The sequence below is a fragment of the Capra hircus genome, chromosome 4 (genome assembly GCF_001704415.2).
Source record: "Capra hircus breed San Clemente chromosome 4, ASM170441v1, whole genome shotgun sequence".
In the NCBI taxonomy this organism is placed as follows: domain Eukaryota; kingdom Metazoa; phylum Chordata; class Mammalia; order Artiodactyla; family Bovidae; genus Capra; species Capra hircus.
The window spans coordinates 113,313,637-113,338,713 of NC_030811.1; the positions used below are offsets into that span (position 1 = coordinate 113,313,637).

At 46.1% G+C, this 25,077-nt stretch overlaps 1 protein-coding gene across 1 annotated transcript in view; it reads left to right on the plus strand.

The window, feature by feature from the left end:
• ABCA13 (ATP binding cassette subfamily A member 13) overlaps positions 1–25,077 on the plus strand; it is a 389,474-nt gene that overhangs the window by 351,470 nt on the left and 12,927 nt on the right. Inside the window, exons 57-59 of the mRNA XM_018047508.1 lie at positions 7–141; positions 2,103–2,206; positions 10,246–10,338. Of these exons, the coding sequence (XP_017902997.1) occupies positions 7–141; positions 2,103–2,206; positions 10,246–10,338 (332 nt within the window). The remainder of the gene's footprint in view (positions 1–6; positions 142–2,102; positions 2,207–10,245; positions 10,339–25,077) is intronic.

Here is a 25,077-nt window from a genome sequence, read left to right on the forward strand (position 1 = left end):
TTCCAGGTGGCTGGGGACCTTGTGAGGCGCCTCCACCTAGAAGCCCACGTGGACAAACCTGTGGCCACCTACAGTGGGGGCACCAAGAGGAAGCTGTCCACAGCCCTGGCCCTGCTGGGGAAACCTGACCTTCTGTTACTGGTGAGTAGTGGATGGAACAGTGACATGCCAGTGTCTCCAAATAAAATGCTTTGATCTATCAGAGGTCCTCCGGGGAGGATGTTCAAAAGTTGCAATGTCACATTTCTGAGCTAATAAATGTTTTGCCCTAAATCAACATTTTCCAAACAGAATCTATAATCATTGGAATTTTACTGAGACAAAGCAGACTCTTTGGAGTCCCTTTTATTTATCCAATAGAAGATTCCATAAAATCTTAACACTAAAGACAATATTTTAAAAAGAATACCAGAGCCCACTTGTAATCTGAAATCCAAAGCACGCCTGTCCTCTGGCCTGTTGCTTTAAGTCTTCTCCTGCAGATATGATGGTCAGAGCTCTGGGGACTCTGTGCTGAATCTGAGGGTGGGGGTCATGGGGAAGGAAGAACCTGCAGGGGAGGGGAAGGCAGACAGTGGCCTCAGACAAGGCCACCTATAATCCACATGGGCACTGAAATTAATCCAGTTCGGCTGAATAGAAGCATGAGTTAGAGGTGGCCCAGGTGTCAATAAACAGAGCCATTTGCTTTGCATTTCAAAAATAGCTAAGAGTAATATCATTTAAAGAATAAAAAGAAGCCATTATTTGTGGGCCATAGACTGGACTCTACCCATTAGAGGGCCTCCCAGGGCTTTGCACTGGAAGGAAATCTGAGGGACATGGGACAGTACGGGAGTCAGAGGACAGCCTTTCTTTGCCTGCTCTTGCCTGTTCAGTGGAGGCAGCGTTTCAGTGGGGGGACTTAAGGCAGATTCAGAAGACCTGCGTTGAAGAAAGGGCCCCATCATCATGGAGTGTCTTCTGGAATCTGAGCTGGATTCTCCTCTTACTTGCACTAAGCTTGCTTTTTACCAAGGTCCGGAATCAAAGATGACTGTGTAATTGCATCTTTTGAAACCGGGTAACCAAAGCTTACGCTTGCGTGATTTTGCAGTTTGCAGAAGGCCTCTTCCTTACAAGAGGAGAGGCCGGCTTGCCTTAAAGCGTTCCCGGCGGGGCTGTTCCCTGCCTTCAGCAGGATCCTCTGCTCAGCCTTGCCCCCCATATCCTGCATTGGCTGGGACTTTGGTCCTCGATCCCACCCTCAGCTCGCTAGGTCTCCCGAGCTTGGGCGCAATGACCTGGGTGGGGACTCACAAGCCCTGTGCCTGTTTCCTCCTCATCGGAAGTGCTCCTTGACCACAGTGTGTGTCTTTCCAAGTTCTTGAAGTCACCCTGGAAAGCCGCCACATGAAGCGTTAGTGACGGGGGTGACTGAGTGTGTGCATCTGGTGGAGGGCGTGTGCTGAAGGACGCTCAGCATCCTCCCCAGAGGCGGGACAAGTGTCCCCCTGCCGACACGTGTGTGGAAACATGGAGTGATGCCTCCGACTCTCAGGGGAACAGTGGCCAATCACGCCTCCCACTTAGTTGGTTTATAACTATTCACCGTGTCACGTGATTTGCACAAAAGACCCAGCATTTGCTTATCCACTCTCCTTCTGTTTCTTTCTTTGGGGCAGTTGATGGCCTCAGCTCTTAAGAAAAATATGTTCGGTACTTCCTGATTGCAAGAGCACAGAAATGCATCACACATCTCTCTCTAAAGCGGTTCAGATAAGATGTGCTTGAGTGTTTGTTGAAGGAGGAAGCTTCGGGTTTAAAAGAGATTTCACTGTCCTTGATGTTGTGAGATCAATGAAGCCTTTTTCTGCTCTTGTCTATCTTCTAGGGTGGATGCTTCTGGTGTTTTAAAGAGGTTAGGGTGCATCAGGGCAGGCCTACCTCCCCGGGATTCCAAGGGGAGCCCAGCAGACTTGAGGGGTCCTGGCGCCTGCTGAGCATAGAGCGTGGGCTGGAGCTGGGGCTGGATCTCCCTCCAGCCTGCACCCTTGCTCCAGGGAAGCATGTTCCCATGTACCTTCGCCCCCTCCCCTCACCCTCTGTTCTCTCTCCTTCAGGATGAGCCCAGCTCGGGGATGGACCCCTGCTCCAAGCGGCACCTGTGGGAGGCAGTGAGGAAGGAGGCTGAGGAGGGCTGTGCTGTGGTCCTGAGCTCCCACAGGTGAGCTGGGTGGCTCCCCCACCAAGTGCAGCGCCCCCACACAGCGCTGCCACACAGATGCCACGTGTCACCCCCTGACAGAGGTCGGGACACTGACCAGGCCGTTCCCCCGGTGCGCGGCCCGGCGGATCCTCACTGACCACACTCTGTCCGTCAGTCACCTTTGAAGAGCCGGGCATCCTCCTCAGGCCCTTCTGCGACCAGTTTCAGCCCCTTTATTCCAGCATGAGAATTAGCTGAAATGAGAACTCAGCACGTTTCTAAATAGGGTCTCGTATTTTCTTCCTCACAGAATTAGTCTTGTAGTGGGATTTTCACATTGCTGGCTTCTTTTTAGCTTTATGCTGCACTCTTCCAGGCCCCAGAGGGATGCAGTTCTTAGGTTTCCTAAACTCACTGAGAGAGGGCAAACACAGTGATTTGGCTCATAAGCATTCCTTTAAAATTTATTATTTTTTTATTTTTATTGGAATATAGTTGATTTACAGTGTTGTGTTAGTTTCTCTTGTACAGCAAAGTGAATCAGTTATATGTACATATACTCCCTCTTATTCAGATTCTTTTCCCATAAAGGTCTTCACAGAGCACTGGGTAGAGTTCCCGGTGCTCTACAGTAGGGCCTTGTTGGTGGTCTGTTTTATACATCGTCATGTATGTCCTACAGTGGAGATCAGGCTTTAGAGTTTAGACTTGCTTCCTCCTGACTTGTAAGTCAAATATGCCAGGAGCAAAATGTTAGCAACGGTGAAGGATCCGGGATTCTCCCTTACTTGCAAGCTTATAGATCTGGCGAATGGGCTTCCTGGATGTTTCCAGAAGACAGGAGACTCGTGAGTCAGAGGGAAGCAACCAGCATCAGCAAAGTGATCTGGCCCCTGAGCCTGGATCACCCCAGGGGTGCTGAAGGCTCAGAGACCTGTGGGCACAGGAGAGGAACATGGACCCAGGACACTCTGCTTGATAGCAGCTGATAAGCCAGCCAGCTCTGCCTCTGGGCCCTCGTTATGCGAAATTGCTCATGCAAACACAGCCCAGGTCAAGACCAGCTGGGATCTTGCAAGCTGGGGATCTAACCAGACCTGTGAGGGAGCAGGGGCCCTTGAGGAGTGACCCCCAAATTTCCTGAATGGATATGTCTGAGCTGGAGTGAGTGGCCTGCTCCTTGTTGCTAGAAGTGAAACACAAAGCCAGCCCGTCACTCAAGATGGGAGGTCTCCAAGGGGGTCCTGGGAGACACTGCCAATGACTGCAGCCGTGTCAGTTCCTGGAAGAATAGCACTAGGCGCTGTCAATCCGGGAGCACAGACCTGTGGCGGGAATGCTATTACTAGAACTAATTCCCCTGGGAGGGCTGGGGGCCGCCCTCGGGTCCAGGCAGGGTCTACCCTCATTGAGGAGGGATGCTGTTCACACCGCTGCTCCCTCTTTCTGTTTTTTTAACTTACACTCAGTGATGGGCTTCCCAGGTGACTCAGTGGTAAAGAATCTACCTGCCAAGCAGGAGACCTGAGTTCAATCCCTGGGTCAGGAAGATCCCCTTGAGAAGGAAATGGCAGCCCACTCCAACATTCTTCCCTATACATCCCATGGACAGAGGCATGCTATAGCCCATAGTGTTGCAGAGAGTCGGACACAACTCAGCAACTAAACGGCACAGCAGCACTCAGTGATGCTTTGCCTGCTGCCCAGCTTTCCTAAATTTTCCATCAGACCTCACGCTCCGTAGCCCAGTCATGTCCGACTCTTTATGACCCCATGGACCCACCAGGCTCCTCTGTCCATGGGATTCTCCGGGCAAGGATACTGGAGTGGGTGCCACCTCCTCCTCCAGGGGATCTTCCTGTCCTAGGGATTGAACCCGGGTCTGCTGCATCTCTTGCACTGGCAGGTGGATTCTTTACTGCTGAGCCAGCAGGGAAGCCCTTACTGTCAGACTAACCCCTGCCATTTAAAAAAAGGTTCTTTGAGGTATGATTTATGTACCATGTGATTGCTCCACTTTAAGTGCACCTTCCCATGTGTTTTTCGTCACCGCAGTCCTGTGCCTTGTCATCAAGACCCAGTTCAGGGCATCTCCATCGCTTTGGAGGGTTCTCACTTAACCCCCGTCCACTGCGGTCTCTCTGTCTCCATCAATGTGCCCTCCTGGATATTCCACCCACATGGAGTCATGTGACCTGTGATCACTTGTATGTGACTCTGTCACTTGTCCTCTGAGAGTCACCACTCGGCACCCAGCAGTGAGCTGTGTCCCCTGGGCAGCAGGACAGTGCTTGCCGCCCACTCTCCCGTCCTGGCCCTTTGGATGGTTCCCACACTCAGCTGTTCAGTGCAGAGTGCTGTCAACAGCTGCACACACGTCTTTGTCTAGACACACGCTTCTAGTTCTTTTAGTGGTCTTTTTCTGGGTTGTACGGTAACTTGTGTTCAGCACTTTAGAAAGCTGCAGAGCTGTTCCCTGAAGTGTCAATCATCTTTTAATCCCAAGAACAATGATAGAAGTTTCCAGGATCTCCACGCTGCCATCAACACTGCTGGTCTTGCTGTTTGTAACTGTCCTGGTGGTGTGTGGTTTTAACTCACATTTTCGGAATGAACATCTCTCCTCGCTGTCTGTTCACCTGCATTGCTTCTTATAAGAAGCCAGCTGCTAACAGCTGTGCTGCTCCCTGGATGTCCAGAGTCACTTTGTCTGACTCTCTCCAGATTTCTCAATGCTTTTCAACACCTTAACTTTGATGTGTTTGGATGTAGATCTCTATGTGTTCTACCTGGGTTTTGTTCATGTTTCTTGAGGATTAATCTATGAACGCTCTTTCTCCTGCAGTGAGCAGCTCCTGATGCTTCTGTCTAGTTGTTTTTTTTTTTTTCAACTTTGTTTTCATTTTTTGAAGGCTAGGTGTTTTTGGAGCCACACTGTTTTTGTCCAGGCGAGTTGCCAGTTAGAGCCTTTGCTGGACTTTGGAGAAGGAAATGGCAACTCCCACTCCAGTATTCTTGCCTAGAGAATCCCGTGGACAGAAGAGGCCAGTGGGCTGCTGTCCATAGAGTCGCACAGAGTCGGACACAACTGAAGCGACTTAGCATGCATGCATTGGAGAAGGAAATGGCAACCCATTCCAGTATTATTGCCTAGAGAATCCTGTGGACAGAGGAGCCTGGTGGGCTGCCATCCATGGGGTCGCAGAGTCGGACACTACTGAAACAACTTAGCAGCAGCAGCAGCAGCAGGTCCACAAGGATTCAGTCTCTGCTGTCATCTGAGTGTGGCCAAGGCGGGGCTCTCCCAGCTCAGGCCTTTTTCCAGTAGGCTTGGTTTTGTCTTTCCTGGCCCTCTAGTCTGTGTAGAGTGCACACAGATGGCGGGCGGAGGGCCTCTGGGTTCACGTGGCGTGGGTCGCTGGCTTGGGCTTCTCCAACCTCTAGTGTGGTACACGGAGCCTCACGGGCTCTGTGCGTGACACAGCTGCAGGCCAGATGCTGGGCTGCTGGCCCTTCCTGCTTGTGGAGTCTACAGTGCGGACAGGGCTGACAGGTGTGGGCTCTGCCCCGCCCTGCGCAGGGCGCACCTCCTTCCACAGGGCAGAGAAGCTGCCGATGCTCGTGGCCTGGCCCCTGCTAGGAGCTGCCTGTTGTAAGCCAGGATGCCACAGACCATTCCCCTTCTTACCCTGGTTCAGCAGTTTGTCAACTGTAACTTTTTCTCTAATTGTCCGATGCTTTTGGTCAGTTTCCAGAATTCTGAAACATATCATTTTTGTTCACTTTCTCTGGTTTCTTAATTGTCTTTTGAACATGCCTGCCCTTGGCAGTCAGAGAAGGCAATGGCACCCCACTCCAGTACTCTTGCCTGGAAAATCTCATGGACGGAGGAGCCTGGTGGGCTACAGTCCATGGGGTTGCGAAGAGTCAGACATGACTGAACGACTTCACTTTCACTTTTCACTTTCATGCATTGGAGAAGGAAATGGCAACCCACTCCACTGTTCTTGCCTGGAGAATCCCAGGGATGGCAGAGCCTGGTGGGCTGCTGTCTATGGGGTCGCACAGAGTTGGACACGACTGAAATGACTTAGCAGCAATAGCAGCAGCCCTTGGCAGTGTGGCCATTAGCTGAAAGTCCTGACTATGCTATTTTTTTTTTTTTGTCTTTTTTCTGTTTCTGTTCAGAAAATAAAATGTTACATCGAAGTGAGTTAAATTCGGCAAATCCCTTTCTTTATCATAATACATTCCTGCTTCCGGTGACCATCCTTCTGTGCCAGTCCTGGGAAGTCTGATTTCTCTTGTCATTCAGCCAATACTTAGGTCCCCTAAGCTCTAAGATTGGGAACTCAGGTGTCACGTTAAAAGGTCTTTATAATTCTCATGTAACATATAATTATTACAGACAGCTCTCAGAAAGACCACATATCACTGTAATTTCTTTTTTATATCCTCCTGTTCATTTGGTCTCACATTAATGATGTATCTTTATTTCCAAAAATCTTTCTGTAGTCATACAATGTGAAGGTCTAAATGACTGACGGTGAAGAGCAAGGCAGCCTTGGATTGATTCCCTGATTCTAGGAAGTCTCTGAATTAGAGTTTCCTTTTAATTAGGAGTCCATCTCCCCCCTCTCCAAGTCCTTATCCTATGGGACTGTGGTGGAGAGCAGGGGTAGGGCACAAAAGTAGGAGTGCTGGGTCCTGATTTACTGTTTATGAGGAATTAAAATCAACCTGACCAAGAGGGCCAGGACTGCTTCCTCCTCACTCATCATACGCTGATCTGAGAAGTTCACCATAGGACGTCCCCTGTATACAAACGAGTTCCATTCTGAGAACACGTTTGTAAGTTCAATTTGTTTATAAGTCTGAAAAGTTAGCCTAGGTACCCAACTAACACAATCAGATCTGTAGTACTATGCTATATAAGTTTATATAACTTTTCGCATGGATAATAAATATAAATCACAAAAATAAAACCTTTTTAGTCTTTCAGTACTCCGTACCTTGAAAAGTACAGTAATGTCAGCTTCATCACCACTGCGTTTACACTTGCTCCTGGACATCCAGGGCTTGAAATAAACAGACTGTACTGCCGTACTGTATCCAGTACTGTGTGGTACACAAAAGCACAGCTGTGTGTAGAGGATGCATGCTCGTGACGATGTATGCCAGACACGTGAGCTAACGTACATGATTGGACATGTGAACACATGTTCGTGTCTTTGGAAGTTTTTGACTTGAAGGTTTGTCTGTAGGGGATTTACTGTATAAACACTTACAGCTCTGACTCACCTGACCCAGTTCTGTCCCCATCTGCTTAATCACCAAAAATAAACAGCATAGTGTTTATTTTTGAATAAATGGTCGGAGATTCCTTTCATTGTGTAGAACCTTGACTCTGTGTATCCTTCCTGATGCTGAAGACCATCAGCATCTCAAATCTCTGCCTCTGGGTCAAGACTCTATAGAATCCCAAGTTTCTGGAGCATAGTTGTTTGATAGCAGATACTGAGGCAATTGGAAACTGCGAGTCATTGTTCTGTGGCCTGAATTAGTATCAGTTGTTGTTGGGGTCTTGTGTTTAGGAAGGTCATATAGAAGTGACTAGATATTCTATCACTTTAATTAGAGGCCGACTATGCACTCATAATAAAAATGATATGGTTATTTTAAACTGAAATTAATTAAGAAACAGAGAAAGATAACATCTGCACAGAAAAATATATAAAGCATACCTGGTATATGAATAGCCCTGAGACTTCATGTTAAGCTACTGTAACAAAGACCCCAAATGACAGTGACCCAGACCAGGCAAACTTTTTTTTCCTGCATTCGCAGTTCACATGGGGGGCTGTGTCAGGGCCAAGGGTCTGACTCAGATTCTTTCCACCAAGTCACTCACTCTTCATCTTCAGTGTTGAGTTGACTCAGTAGCTGTGTCCGCATCCCAGCTTATGGGAAGTGGAAAGATCCAAAACCCAGGGCAAGTGGCTTGTCTGCTTCAGTGTGACTCAGGAATGGTCCTTCACACTGACCCGTTTGGCCGCATGTCTACCTCTGGCTGTGTGGAAGGCTGACCAGTATAATCTTGATAAGAACATACACTGATCCAACGAGCACGCTGTTTTATGTCCATTCCCCAGCAGGAAAATTACCATACTTTCTTTAGAATTTGTATAATACAACATGGTAACAGAAGGAAAGTCCACCATTAACTTCACTTTTCAGGTATTTGATAGTCATACATTTTTTGTGCTTTTCCTTACTATATTTTTTAACATACATGTGCAGGTTTCCTAACATGCATTGTCATTTTACCATTGCTAAATCATTACCTTTTCCATATCCAATTAATTGACTTTGGAAACCCTCATTTCAACAGCTGACATACATATGGATGTACCCTCATTTATGTTTCTGTACTATTCTACTGTGGAACTTGTTTCTAGATTTTTTCCAGTTATAGATAAGTTTTCTGTATTTCCTAAAGTGAGTCCCTAGGAAAGGAATTTTTGGCAATTTTGTTTTTCATCAAGGTATGCCAATGTTTTATTCCCAACAGTCATATATACACTGACCTGTTTAAAATTATTGAGAGAGTGTCTAACTTTGGGGGTATCTTTTTGGATATGAGAATTTATTGTTTTTATTCATACAGGAGATGGAGGGAAAAAGAATTTTTGTCTGTAACACACACAGGTATATATGGCAAATGCCTGTCAGGCTAGAAAATAGTTTTAAGGTCACTTATGTGATGGTTTAGTTTGTAATTTATTGGTATGTTTATTACCATGAATGCTTTTTTCAAGTCTATATATTATTTACCCTTTCTCCTCTCTTGAGTTTTTATTTTTACAGTAGTATATATGAGTTCTGTGGGCTTCTGAGGTGGCACCAATAGTAAAGAACCTGCCTGTAAATGCAGGAGACACGTCGCAGGTTCGATCCCTGTGACTCCTTTCCAGCCATCAGGAAGATGCCCTGGAGGAGAGCCTGGCATTCCACTCCACTGTTCTTGCCTGGAGAATCCCATGGACAGAGGAGCTACAGTCCATGGGGCCGCAAAGAGTCAGACACAACGGAAGCAACTTAGCGTGCACACACATGAGTTCTTTATAATAAGTACATCAAATATTAGCCTTTGTGTCGTTGCAGTTTTTTAAATGTTAGTTTGCTGTGTTTTGACGTACTTATTAGAAGTGTGTAGCTTTTCATTGTCGAGTACATAAAACTTTCCCTTCACAGTTTACTCCATTGCTCTTGTGCTTGGGACCATGTCCCATTCTCTGGTCTGTGTTTAAAATACTAATGTTTCATGTGCACTGTCATATTTTGTTCCAAAGATCTTCCTTGTAGTTCGTTAGCATACTGTCTCTTTTAATTATTTAAGAAAATGTTAATATTTTCTGGAATGAGTCTTATTTTACTTCTCTTCTTGTTTGACTTTTATCTACCTCTCTCTAAATAATATTAAAGTATATATATATATATATTTAAAAGTATATATTTTTAAATTGTTTTCAATTTTTCTTGTGGGGAGTGATAAACTTTTGATCAGTATTATACTAAATTCTTCTTAAAATTTATATTATTCTTTTATATATTTAGAATGATATAATTGTAAATTTTAAATCTTGATAACATATTTTGTATCAACATTATATTAAATTATATTTATATCTTCCCACTGATTCAAAATTTCATCTTCCATCAGCAAATATCCTTTCTTTTCGTAAGATTTCCACATGTTTATGAAGGTCTTTTTGATCTATTTTGCATTTTTGTGCTGTTGCTAAAAGGTTTTCTCCTATATATTCAGTAACTGTTTTCCTAGTATATAGAAAGACTACTAATATTTTGGTTAATTTTATAGTTGGCCATGTAAATGAAGTCTTATCCATTTCCAAAGTGCTGTTTGAGTTTTGCGAGGTTCCTGTATGGAAAGTCAGCTGATTTTCAATAATGGCGTGTCTCTGCTCGCCCATCCCACTGTGGATTCGAGCCCTGAGTCTGGGGCTGCGGCTCACCCCTGGTCTTGTCTCCCACAGCATGGAAGAGTGCGAGGCTGTGTGCACAAGGCTTGCCATCATGGTCCGCGGCAGCTTCCGATGCCTGGGTTCCCCACAGCACATCAAAAACAGGTGCGTGCCATCTTTTCATTTAGATGTCTGCTGTGAATTTGTAGCTGGACCAGTTATAACTGGAGGGGGATTAGGGTTGGCATGGTCCAGGCCCCTCATAGCCTGGGAGGGGAGACGGAGGCTGAGATTGGAAGGGTGTGTGTGAAACACCATCGCCAGGGGGTGCCCACTCTCAGCCCCACAGAGCCCAACATTTCCCCACAAGGTTTTCTGCCCCCAAGGACACCCACTCTCATTGTGGTGACACTGGGAGGGTTCGAAACACCACTGCAGAGTCAAGATGAAAAGGGCCCCAAAATATCCTCACTGATACACAAAACCACGTGGAAAAATTGTACTGACATATCCCTCACCCAGAGCAGGTCAGTAACCCGTGCTGCACTTGGAGAAAGACCCCATGGATCTAGGGTGGTGAAAGATGGTCCTTGTGGTTGCTTCCTAGTTCAGCTAATAAACTAGAGACTTTGTGCTTTAATACCTTAGATTTCTTCCTTGGTTAATTGTCTTTTTTTTCCATTTACCCTTTGGAATATTAATGATTTTATAATCAAGTTGTATGAGTGTTTTTAGGTATTCGTATAACTTAAAAAAAATTCAGTGTTGCCTAAGCTGTTTTCAAAGTTCATAAGGCATGCCACATTTTATCGTGTTTTACTTGACTGCACTTCACAGAGCCTGCGTTTTTTTCAAGTTGAAGGTTTGTGGCCACCCTGCACTGAGTAAGTCAGTTGGTACCATTTTCCCAACAGCATTTGCTTACTTTCTGTCTTTATGTCACATTTTGGTAATTCTTGCAGTATTTCAGATGCTCCACTAGCAAAAAGATTGAGTCACTGAAGGCTCAGATGATAGCATTTTTTTTTTTTTTAAGCAGCAATCTTTTTAAAATTAAGATATGTACATTTTTGGGCTTCCCTGGTGGCTCAGACAGTAAAGAGTCTGCCTGCAGTGCGGAAGACTCAGGTTCGACCCCTCGGTTTGGAAGATCCCCTGGAGAAGGAAATGGCAACCCACTCCAATATTCTTGCCTGGAAAATCCCATGAATGGAGGAGCCTAGCAGGCTACAGTCCATGGGTCACAAAGAGTTGGACACGACCGAATAACTTCACATCACAGGTACATTTGTAGACATAATGTTATTGTACACTTAATAGACTACAGTATAGCATAATTTTATATGCACTGAGAAATCCCCCAAATCATGTAACCCCCTTAATTGTGGTATTTGCTGGATTGTGGTGGCCTAAACCAAACCTGCAGTGTCTCCAAGGTCTGCCTGTCATTTCTTTTGAATATGTTGTTTAATCTGCCCTTTTTGACCTAGAGTAATTTATCCATGTATGTTGATAAATCTCTTTTATTTATTCAATGTTTTTAAAGTAGGAATTCCCAAGCAGAGATTTGTAAAATTCGTAATATATTAGGTCGAAATAGTTTTATTCTATGGAGAAAATAACAATGAATGCTTGGATTGAGACGCTGAGTTGGGAAGTAGGTCGCTGTTTTCCAGTGGCTCAGAGTTGGGGGACTGCCTGATTGCCACGCTCACTCTCACTTCAGGTCAATCCCTCAGCAGATAACCTGCTGGAAACTGCTCTTAGAATGTGCTTTGCTCACCTTTAATAAGGATCATCAAAAGAAAAATAAAATTTCACGCTCCCTCACCTTTATGAATGCCCACATGAAGTTTTACAGCCCTTGCCCGATTGCTGGGTGATGTATGTCTGAGTTTGGCTACCTGCCTTTCAAGAGGTTTCCTGACCTCGCTGGAGGTGGCAGGGAGCAAGGTCCCTGGGAGGAGCATCCTCTTCCTGTTTTTGTCTGTGTGCTCTCACCTGCCGCTGGGTTTTAAGTCTGATAACATGTAATGTGTCGCTCAGATGGTAAAGAATCTGTCTGCAGTGCAGGAGACCTGGGTTCAATCCCTGAATTGGGAAGATCCCCTGGAGAAGGAAATGGCAATCCACTCCAGTATTCTTGCCTGGAGAATCCCATGCACAGAGGAGCCTGGTGGGCTACAGTCCACGGGGTCACTGAAAGTGAGACACCACTGAGCAACTAACACTTTCACTTTCAAGGTGTAACAGGATTGAGAACAAATTGTCAGTAAGTATGAATTGTATAATTTTGTTAAGACAGATAGTTTGTGGGTGATTTACTGGAACCTTGAACTTAATACATTCAAAACATGGTTTGTAAAGCTGGTATTTTCTTGTGACAAACTGAGTACATGTGTTTCCATAATACTGAGATAAAGAATACAGGGTTCATCATCAAATGGAGTGCTGGGCTTCTAAACCTGGCGGTCATCAATATGGTGCCTGCTTCTCTCCTCCGGGTGTTGGGGGGCTTCAGGAGACAGCTCGGGGGAGATGGTGCCCCCCGGGCCTCAGAGCCGTCATGTCATGTCTGAGCCTGGGGGCGAGACCGGGTCCAGGTCTTCCCTCTGCCTCCCTCCTTTCCATTGCCTCTTCTAGGGTGGTTTCCATGGACATGCCATTCTTGCTGCTCTGATTCCTTGTTTTTAAATTAATTTATTTTTTAATTGAAGGATAATTGCTTTATAGAATTTTGCTGTTTTCTGTCAAACCTCAACATGAATCAGCCGTAGGTATACATATATCCCTCTCTTTCGAAACTCCCTCCTGTCCTCTTCCCCATCCCACCACTCTGGATTGATACAGGGCCCCTGTTTGAGTTTCCTGAGCCATACAGCAAATTCCCATTGGCCATCTAATTTACATGTAAGTTTGCGTGTAAATGTAAATGTTCATGTTACTCTGTCCATACGTCTCACCCTCTTCTTGCCTCTCTCCATGTCCGTAAGTCTTTTCTTTACGTCTGTTTGTCTATTGCTTCCCTGCAAATAAGTTCTTTGTTACCATCTTTCTAGATTCTGTATATATATATTAGTATGCGATATTTATCTTTCTCTTTCTGACTTACTTCACTCTGTATAATAGGCTCTGAGTTAATCCACCTCATTATAACTGACTCAAATGCATTCCTTTTTATAGCTGAGAATTGTGTATATGGACCACAACTTTTAATCCATTTGTCTGCCGATGGACATCTAGGTTGCTTCCATGTTCTAGCTATTGTAAGTAGTGCTGCTGTGAACAATGGGATACATGTGTCTCTTTCAATTTTGGTTTCCTCAGGGTATATGCCTAGGAGTGGGATTACTGGGTCATATGGTAGTTTTATTCCTAGTTTTTTAAGGAATCTCCATACCATCTTCCATAGTGGCTGTATCAATTTATATTCCCACCAGTGGTGCAAGAGGGTTTCCATTTCTCTGTACCCTCTCCAGCATTTATTGTTTGTAAACTTTTTGATGATGGCCATTCTGACCGGTGTGAGGTGATATCTCATTGTGGTTTTGATTTGCATTTCTCTAATAATGAGCGATGTTGAACATCTTTTCATGTGTTTGTTAGTCATCTGTATGTCTTCTTTGGAGAAATGTCTATTTAGGTCTTTTTCCCACTTTTTGATTGGGTTGTTTGTTTTCTTGGTATTGAGTTGTATGAGCTGTATGTATATTTTGGAAATTAATCCTTTGTCAGTTGGTTCATTTGCTATTATTCTCTCCCATTCTGAGGGTTGTCTTTTCACCTTGCTTATAGTTTCCTTTACTGTGCAAAAGCTTTTAAGTTTAATCAGGTCATACTTGTTTACTTTTCTGTTTATTTCCATTACTCTAGGAGGTGGGTCATAGAGGATATTGTTTTGATTTATGTCGTCAAGCGTTCTGCCTATGTTTTCCTATAAGAGTTTTATAGTTTCTGGTCTTATGTTTAGGTCTTTAATCCATTTTGAGTTTATCTTTATGTATGGTGTTAGGTCTGATTCCTTTCTTTTTAAAAGAATTTATTTACTTTTAATTGGAGGATAATTCCTTTACAATATTGTGTTGGTTTCTCCACCTTTGCTCATTTGAATTTCTTTCCTGGACCCAAAGGGGCAGATCCCAAGAGCCCCCCAATCAGAGAATGTTCCTACAAAGGACAAGCTCTTCCCCAAGTCCTTTTTGAGCTTCACAGCCCAGCATCCTGCTGCACGCCCATCCTGCCACCTCCTCCATCCCTCCTGTTTCAAATGCATTCGTCAAAATATGAGTTGTCATGAGGCCCACAGACTAGGAGATGATTGGACCGAGGGCTTTGCCGCATCTCCTGGGCAGAGGTGTGTGGCTTGAACTCAGTGGGAGGTACCAGGTTGGCCCCATGGAGTCTCTCCCATTGGGTGCCCATCAGTCTGGGGAGTGGAGCTCATGGCACCTGTGGCATCCATAGGCCTGGTAGGTGGGCATCTCAGGAGAGGTAGCAACCATGGGTTCAGGAGAGGGGACTGCTCTGGTTGGGGGTCATAGAGAAGTCTCTGAGTACAGGTAAAAGTACCATGGGGAAACTGTTTAAAGGGCATTGGATTCTTGATTGCATAATAAACACATCTCTACAAATGATGTGAGAACGCTTAAGAGGGATGAATGTACGCCAGCTAAAGAATGCTTTGATTTAATGTTGAAATTAAAGGGAATCATTGGGCTGAGTGAAATCAGCCCTGGGAATAGCTGATTTTTAAATATTGATGGGAGAAGACCCTGATGCTGGGAAAGATTGAGGGCAGGAGGAGAAGGGGATGACAGAGAATCAGATGGTTGGATGGCATCACTGACTCAATGGACATGAGTTTGAGCAAACTCAGGGAGATAATGAAGGACAGGGAAGCCTGGCCTGCTGCAGTCCATGGGGTTGCAAAGAGTCAAATACAGCTGAACAACTGAACAATAAATATGGCTGAACAACCATGGGTTTTCTGGCCTTACCCTGGGTTTCACAGTGTGCATTCTTTTCCTTTTTGGGGTGGATCACTCTTTCAGTGGAGCCTGCCTTGTGTCTTGTTCAGCAGCACCCCCCGCCTGGGGATGACAGCGCATCGTGTCCCCAGACATGGCCGTGGTTGCGAAGCACCTTCTCACCTGCACTTTCCCCCGTGTCTTCAGGCAGTCAGAGATGGCTGGACACGCGGGCAGAACTGAGGTTGGAACTCAGAGTCCCCAAGGCAGCTCAGGCCATAGCCCTGCCCTCTCCCTGACCTCCAAGGTGTGGCTCTGCGTCAGCTAGAGGAGAGGCTGTGAGCAGGATGGGCTGGTGAGGGCCAGGTCTGCACACACTGGGGGATGGTTCTTCCCGTAGGCTGGTCCTCTGGGCCCTGGGTGATCTCATTTTGCAGAAGTTCCAGGATCTGAGTGAGAAGAGCATCTTCCTCTCCTTCCAGCCTCAGTGTGGTCCAGCTCAGATGTGAGCAATGGTACCGGGTGCCAGCGGGCCTGGAGGACACTGTGAAGATGGCAGGTTGGGGTCCCCCCCCACCCTCTGAACACCCCTCCTCTTCCTGCCTCGCTGTCTCCCACTTGCTTGGACACCTTGCAGCCATGACTGCACCCCACCAAGCCGCCCGCACCACCCTCCTTCCTGGCCAGGGCGCGGGGCCTCGGGCCTCTTCGAGGCTCAGCACTTCCCTGCCTGTGTCTTCGCAGCTACTGCCTGTCTCTTCTTTGGCGGGAGCTACCTCCTCCCTGCCAGGAGATCTGTCTGTGCCAGACCCACCTGGTTCCAGTGAGAGCTGATGCTCCTGGAGAACACTGCCTGGGTCCTTTGTCTGCCAGGATCGCCCTGGGCTCAGCATCCGCACCATTTCAGGGATGGAACCTGGGGGCAGGGAGAGCCAGTCCTGGACGCCTTGGTGCAGAACCACCTCAGAGATGGGCATGTGGTCCTGAAATGTTCAGGGTTTGATTCCCAGGAGCCCTCATGTTGCCAGACTCGAAATTCACTCCTTTATTAATAATTGGACATCATATTTTGTCTCAGGTTCCAGGCTTTCTTTTTATAACTTTTTAAGGTATCTTAAGTCATATTTCTAAACAACTAAACATTGTGTTTAACCTTAGAGCTGGCGTCCTAGTTTGTTTTTAAATGTTCTTTGTGTTCGCAAACAAAGAATGAATCAAATTCAAGTCTGATCATTGCTAGGTTTCTGTTCCTGGGACTTTCCCAGGTTCTGGCTCTGCGGGTCCCGGCTTCAGCCAGCATCACATCCTTAGCCTGCCTGCTGTGGAGACAGGAGGATTCGGCTAAAAGTGGGACTCGTGGGCTAGGAGGACACACAGGGTCTGCGATTGACTTTCTGAGGCATGGTCTCTCGGGGAGGGTGGCACCCTGGCCCCGCCCCTGTCTCTACCCCATCCCTGTGCCTCCCCATACCCCGTGCACCCCAGCCTCTGCTTCAGACTGGAGGTGTGTGTCCCTGCCCCCATCCAGCCACAGGTCTCTTGCCGTCTCTGAGCTACTCTCAGATCCCTCCTCAGTCTCGTCCACACTCCCTGCCTCTCTGCACTCAGCCAGACCACCTCCCAGACATCATCCCTCCTCCTCCAGCCTCTGGGGTTGGGGGGGCGGGGGTCCTGCTTGTGCTCAGTGGCTGTGGGGCTTGGACACCACTTTCCTTTGTCCCCTGTTTACAATCAGAGCAGGAGAGTTCCTGGCGCCCCTGGAGGACCCCTTCAGACTCAAGAAACTTGGGAAGATGTCCCTCATCCTTTGGCCTTTTCCTTTTTAAAGTGAAAGTTGTTTAGTCATGTCCGGCTTTTGCTGGATATTCTCCAGGCCAGAATACTGGAGTAGGTAGCCATTCCCTTCTCCAGGGGATCTTCCCAACTCAGGAATCGAACTGGGGTCTCCTGCATCATTGCAGGAGGATTCCTTACCAGCTGAGCTACATGGGAAGCCTGTGGCTAAAGAAGTCACCTTCTCTGAAATATATAGAGCATGACAGTAGCCCACAGTCCCAGACCACCACTCCTCAGTGACCGGGCCCTTTCAGGGAGTCACACCCATTGCCCTTTCTCACTTCCTCGCCTCTGGGTCAGCCCTTCTAAGTACCAAATTGCCTTTGTTCCCTGGTGGCCATTGATCACCTGTTTTCATCCCTGCTGGACTAAGTACTGTGTGTCAATCATCTAGCTTGCTAGGTTGTAATACCCAGAGATGACACCTGTAGACTGCATTCCAGATGCTGGTCCTAAGTGTGTGCACACGTGTGTGTGTTGAGGGGGTGGTGTGCGCCATTCAGTCGTGTTTGACTCTGCAATCCCATGAACTGTAGCTCACCAGGCTCCTCTGTTTATGGAATTCTCCAGGCAAGAATACTGCAGTGGATTGCTATTGCTTTCTTCAGGGGTTTTATGTGTATCAGGTAACTTATTCCTAGTGACCATGATGACCAACCCCGGAGCCAACTTTCTGTGCCTGTAAATGTGCCTGTAAAAGCCTCTCTGCTTTTACAGGCACAGAAGGTAAGACTGGAACGTTTGGGAGTCTCTCTAGGTCACTGGTTAGTAGATGGAACTACTCACTGGATTTGAGCCCAAGCACTGGGGCTGAGCCTTGTCCTATGTCATGTGTTCTCAGGACTGTCCCCATCTAACAAGTACGGGGAGTGAGCCAGGGTGAGGTCGGGGCTCACCTGTGGTCTGTCTGACTGCTAAGCCCCTGGATGGTCAGCTTGCACCAGGCTGGCTTCCCGCTGGCTGCAACCTAGGGCTGTCCAGATGAGAATCGATGCAGACTCTTGCCGGGTCTTCAACCACACCAACCTTCCTCTTGGTGTGTTTCTGCGTGTTCTAATTGTCACTGAGAGTCTGACCCCCCCACTTAACATGTAAGTTCTGATTTCCAGGTCTGAAAGATGCTTCAGTGGGGTCTCACTAAATATTTATTCAACATTCTTCTCTTCCTATGTCCCTATTTTTGAGGAAGAAAATTGCTTCTTTATCAAGTGTATTTCTTTTATCCATTTGATACTGACATGATCTCCTCCCCTTGAGACCTTCCTCTAGGGGTTTTCTCCTTCCTCTTCTGGATCTTTCTTTTTGTATCAGTTGTGAGATACATTTCTCTGTTAGTAACAGAACATCAGACACATTGATTGAAGAATATTTATTAGGCATCTTCATTTTCACATGTAGTAAAAACCCAGAAGCAACTGGTTATTGGCACTTGTTCACTTTACTTAGTCTTCACAATTTGCTTGGTCCCCAGAATAGCTGCTGTCACTCCATCATATCCGTGTCCCAGACAAGAATCAGGAAGAAGGAGGGAAAGGCACAAGGGGCACATGCCACTGTCCCCTCTTCCATCAGTCTTTTCCAAGTCGCACCCAGAGACTTGCATTTATGTGTTGTTGGTCACCCTGGCTAGTAGAAAGGCTAAGAAACATAGACCTGAGCTAGAGGCTTCCCCAAAGAAATAAAGTTGATTTCTGTTATGAGGAAGTCAAGGGAGGCAGATGCTGGGTGGTTCTCTGCAGCTTCACACTCTGATAGGATTGTTTGCTCAGTTGAGAGTGGTTGTCAGTTTCAGTGGGCTGTGATCTGTGGCTTCTGGTTCAAGACTGATGTGTTATATGGAATATACATCCGTACATTGTGTGCACGTGTGTATGTCTGTATAAAGGAAAGCTGGAGGCAGTGGGGGATACCTGGTAACCAGGGATGACTAACACCAACCTCTGTGGGCACTGGTGCCTCGTTCCAGGTAGTGAGGGATGCAGGTCGTAATGGAGCACATCCTGAGAGTCTGGGCAGCTGCCTTATCACCTGCAGGCTGTGGGCACATTCATGACCCACCAGGGAGGGACCCATAATAGCCATGCATCGCACTCTTGCTTTCCTCCCTTGGTACTGGCTTAAGTGGGAGAGTTAAGTCCGAAGGTGAAAAGCAGTCCTCCAGGAAGGAAAAATTAGTTACATTTCTGAAGCACAGAGTTTACGAATTGAAGTCTGCTGGGCCAGTTTAAGTGGAGAGGGAAGATGGGGCTGTTTATGTATACACAAAATAAAACTTTATGTGATTTAAAGAGACTACTTAAGATGATGAGAATTTTCATTTCCTTGAGTTGTCTGACATGCAAATTTTAGGAACTGAGAAAGAAAATGGAAGAAACCTCAAAGGATGTGCTCATCGGTCATTTATATCACTATTTTACTTAAAATATAAAGAATGTGAATGTTGCTCAGTCATGTCCAACTCTTTGCAACCCCATGGACTATACAGTCCATGGAATTCTCCAGGCCAGAATACTGGAGTGGGTAGCCTTTCCTTTCTCCAGGGGATCTTCCCAACCCAAGGATTGAATCCAGGTCTCCTGTATTGCAGGCAGATTCTTTACCAACTGAGCCACAAGGGAAGCCCGGAATATAAAGAATAATCTGGAGTATTTCTCCATCAGTTTTCCGCTAAGAGATAAGAGGAGGCACAACGATGTCTCAGTTCTCAAACTGTGACTTTCTGGGCATCTGCAAATTAATATATCTCCTATGTGACACCATATGCTTAAGCATGACAACTTCAGTCTATTACTTCTACAAAACATTACCACATACATAAAAGCCTAGACTAAGATTTTATCACCTGATAATAAACTGGCTCACTTAAAAATGAAATATCTGACAGTTCTGTGTGTTTAAATGATCTTCACAAATGAGAAGGCACTTTGTACATGGGCGCGTAGAATGACTTCTGCCGTGGTACAGAGCTTTTGAATCACGGGGGACCAAAGTCTATTGGTCTGTGTTTTGCTTGCTTAGAAGCATTTCCCCACTTCTAAAAACAATGAATTCATCCTCTTTACTAGAAATGGTTCTTTTGAGAGAAAGGACTGAGCTCTCCTCTGCATGTGTGCACTTTACAGAGGCAGGTAGTTTGTTATCATGTTTGCTTTGAAGACACCGAGTTGCCTGAACACACTCAGTGTTGCTCCAGGGGTTTCTGACCTACGTGCTCCTCTCCCGCTGGACTTGGGCGATATCCCTGGTCTTGGACATTCAGCTCATGAGGGATGTCATCCAAAGTGTCACTTTACCAGAGGGAGCACCGTGCTTTGATTTTCTCATATTTTCCCTTGGAACTGTTGGACTGCTTCTTGCCTACAGTGAAGATGTGTAATGGAAGTGATGGGAGATTTTTTCCCTGGATTCAGACTCACACCGTGATCCCTTTTTGTTCGTGCACATTTGATGAGGGCCTGTGTCAGGACCCCAACTTGAGCCTGGTCCCTTATGTCAGTAAGTCTGGTGTCAGATGGACACACGTACAAAGAAATGTAAATGCAACACCGTGAGGTAATTTGTGAACAAAATGCTGTATGATGCAACTGTTATTGGGTATCTCTTTAGTCACAGGGTCTTTAGCTGGATAGATGCATAAGGTGCAGCCCAATAAAAGCTTACATAAGATACCATAAGTGCTACTCATGGCAAGGCTTAGGAGGAGATAGCCCAGTGTTTTAGATGATGGATTGCCTGGGTGGCTTCCTGGAGAAGGAGGCATTTAAACCAGGTGTATTCCTGGGAGGTGAATCAACTGTGTGAGCCCTTCTGGTGGTGGGAGAGTCATGGAGATGAGTAACGCAAATCACATTTGAGAAGAGCTGGGCTGTCACACAGGTGCAGGGTGAATAATGGGGGCATCCACTTGGAGACAGTGTTTTGGGTTAAACCAAGGGAGGTTTAAATTCTGGGGTGGAAAATTAGGGAACAAAGGGAAGCAATAAGAAACAGGAGCAGAAATGGCCAATTAAAAGGTGACTTTTGTTCCTTAGCTGGAAGTTGATTAAGATGAACTGGAGTCAGCTGGGAACAGGGCAGGTGGGAAAGAAAGCATTGGTGGGGAGGCTTGGCAGAAGAATACTAGAGCTTTACAGCCAGCTGATCTGAGGCAATAGGAGAGAAGGCGCTCTCATGTCACTAGCCTTGGGATCTGGGAGGTGGAAGATGTGATGTCAGGGGAGAATCACAAAGTCAGGATGGGCTGAGAGGAAGGAGCTAGGAGCGTGTTCTCTGTGAGCCTGGGGGCTGCCCAGGGGTTCCTAAGGAAGAAAGGATGCTGTGTTCTGCCCGGGTGCTCTTAGTTGTGACAGGAGACAGGGAGAGAAGCCTGAAGCTGATGGTGAGCGTCGACTCTCTCGGGAGACAGAGACAGGGAGTAGCTGGATTCATGCCACCTTTGTCACTTTTGTGAATTTGGATGTCATGGGCCGGGGCGCTCCTCCATGTGCTTTCCTTTACTGAAACATTCTTGAACTTGGGCCATTTGTCAAGTGCTTTTTGTGCATCATCTCATTTAATAGCCTAAATAGCTGTGATTTACCCCCTTCACCATAAAGCAGCTCAGACCTAAACAAGTTCAGCAGTTGGGTCAGAATACAGAGTTACTACTGAAAGAACCAGTTTCAGAACTCAATTGTCAACTCCTAAGGCGATGGCACCCCACTCCAGCACTCTTGCCTGGAAAATCCCATGGACGGAGGAGCCTGGTGGGCTGCAGTCCATGAGGTCGCTAGGAGTCGGACATGACTGAGCAACTTCACTTTTACTTTTCACTTTCACGCATTGGAGAAGGAAATGGCAACCCACTCCAGTGTTCTTGCCTGGAGAATCCCAGGGACGGGGGAGCCTGGTGGGTTGCCATCTCTGGGGTCGCACAGAGTCGGACAGGACTGACGCGACTTAGCAGCAGCAGCAGATCCTCATACTATGGCTGTCTCTCCCGCTCACCCTACCCCAAACTGATGACATGACAGAGCTCTGCTGCTGGGAGCTCTTGGGGGCGTCGGTCTGTGACGACAGCTGTGAGCTTCCTCTGTAGAACTTTCTTCTCTTGCCTCTGCGGAGGGAACAGACTCCCCTCGTTTTGAAACATGGGCTGACTCCTCTTTGAAAAGTAGTACGGCTGGATGAGATGCAGACATTACAATCAGACTTGGAACATCACCTCCAGGGCTTTGAAAAAGTTATTCAACATTTCTGAAAGCTTGTTTTTTTCTCTTAATGGGGACAATCATACATATTTTGTGGTACTGTGGAAAGAAGTACCTGGATTCAGCGAGCATATTTCTTATCTTGAGGGCTAGGACGAGACGTCCTCGTTCCCTGAGAAGAAATTGTGGTTTATTTCCTCAGTTATTTTCCCAAAAGTTACTCTCCAGTGGGGTCTCCTGTATGTAGTCCACATATTCATAGAAGCATAAGAGCCCCTGGATGTTAGCTAGCAACATAGCCACTTGGAAATAAGAATGTACCTTTCCAGCTCTCACTATCTGTACATGTGGGCAAAGAGATCATAGAAGTGTACTAGCAACTTCAAGGATATGAATTTGTAGGGAAAGGTGTGCTCTTTTTCTGCCTCTTCCTTCCTTCTGATGTGAATGCAGATGTGATGGTTAGAGATGAAGCAGCCATGTTGGACCATGAGGCAACTTCAGCAATGGAGACCTGTGAGCAGAGCAGTATGGCAGAATGGGCCAAAGAAAGGCCTTACCCTTTTGTGGTTGCCTGACCTCAGATTTTATACTTGCTAATATCCTGCTTCTCTGGGTTTTCTGCCACTCATTTATGAATCTAAACAGACTAGCACTCTCTGACATATAATGTTGACAAAACACAACATTAGTGGTTTTTACCATTTTCAGCTTCTTCCTGATAGAATGTAAATCCTTTGACAGTAGACCTTTGTTTTTATTACTATATCTCTGACATTCGGGACAGTACATGACATATGCTCAGGGTACTTGTTGAACAAATAAATAGATGAGTGAATGAACGCAAACTCTGTAGTGCATGGGAGACCTTTGCTAAATGATATCTTCTCCCAGGTTGCTTTGATTGAACTTTAAAAGAGCAGTCAGATGAGACTGTGGGCGCATTTAGGCTCTGCTCAGCTTAATGAAGAATGACTAATAACAACAATCAACCCCTTTGATAAAGATTTCTATTCCGATCCCACTGATCTCTGGACGGGATGAAGCCTGCTTTCTCCCAGAACCTTCTGCATTGTTTATCCTTTGTTGGCTGCTTTTAGAAACAGGCTCTGTCTTACTCAGTGTCTCCATTAACAGGAACCATCAGGCGCGTGATGCAGGCGTATTGCTGCTCAGTCCTGGCAGTGTTTTCCTGTCACTTCCCTGTAGGGTAGCCAGACCCAGTACTGATGTAGGCTGACCTGCCAAGAACTAATGTGCACATAGACAGCAAAAATGTGCCACTCCAAAGCTCAGCAGGCACTGCAGGATGGTGAGTTCTGATTGCAAATATAGCTTAATGAGCCCAGGAAAACCCAGGCTAGCCAAAGAAATGGATTCCTCGTAGCCCAGGACTTTGCTTCCCTGGTGGCTCAGATGGTAAAGAATTTGCCTGCAATGTGGGAGACCTGGGTTTGATCCTTGGGTTTGGAAGATCCTTTGGAGGCGGGCATGGCAACCCACTCCAGTATTCTTGCCTGGAGAATCCCATGAAGAGAGGAGCCTGGCAGGCTACAGTCCCTGGGGGGTCACAGAGAGTTGGACATGACTGAGCGACGAAGCACAGCACAGTGAGGAGGTCAGCTCAGTGCGATAAACTGCAAACTAGGTCGAAACTATATTTCAGGTTTCAAATAATTCAGGATTAAAATTTGGGAAGTTTATTTACTCTGGGTTCAGTTAGCCTAAAATTTAGGTGTGAGTGTATATGTATCTCTGTGTGTATGTGTGTGTACGTGTTTCTGTGTGTGTGAGTGTACATATATGTGCGTGTGTGTATGTTTGTGTGTATGTAAGTGTGTGTGTCAGTGTATGTGTGTGCATTTGAAGAAAATGCATGAGGCTGCAACACTTTAAAGGTTTCATAGTTGAGAAGCATTTTACAAATTTGATTTTGGGCTCTCTTTTATCAAAAGCATAAAAAAAAACTTTTGCATCCATGAGTCAGCTTTTGTTATAAACAGCTGCAAAGTGAAGTTTATGAGATGCAGTGGCTGATACGATTTTCATTCATCCTCCAGCAGCTGCAGATGGGCTGGTCCGGATGGTTCAAAGGGGCTGGCTCTGTCCCACCTGTAACTCATCCTCCTTCCAGAATCAGTGTCTGAGCATTTTCCAGACAGGAAAATGTCTAGAGAGCACAAGGATGATTCAAGCCTGAGGTCACATTGCACCTGCAAACCATGTCACATGGCTGTTAAGAAAAAGAGCAGGAGAACAGTCTCACCTCTTAAGGCAAGAACTCCACAGAGTGATATGGCAAAGGGTGTCATGTTGGAGCCATGCTTCCCTGGTGGCTCAGATGGTAAAGAAACTGCCTGCAATGCGGGAGAGCCAGATTTGATCTCTGAATTGGAAAGATCCCCTGGAGAAGGGAATGGCAGCCTGCTCCAGCATTCTTGCCTGAAGAATTCCATGGACAGAGGAACTTGATGGGCTACAGTCCATGGGGTCACAAAGAGTCGGACACAACCGAGTGACTAACACTTTTACAATCTATCATGGTCCCAGCCACTTGTCATTGATTTTTTAAAACAGTGGCCATCCTTTCTTTGTCCTTTAACAGATTAATTGAAATATACTTTACATGTCATAAAACTCTCTCGCTTAAAGTGTATAATTCAGTGCTTTTTAGCATATTCACAATTATGTGCAACCTTCTCTGCAGCCAATTTTAGAGCATTTTCATCATCTCAAAAAGAAATCTTGTCCCTTTAGCTATCAATTTACTTTTCATTCTAGTTCTAACCTCCACTGATCTGCTTTCTGTCTCTATAAAGTTGTCTCTTATTGACCTAGAAATGGAATTACATAATATATGGTCTTCGCTGGGCTTCCCTGGTGGCTCAGAGGTTTAAAGGGTCTGCCGGCAA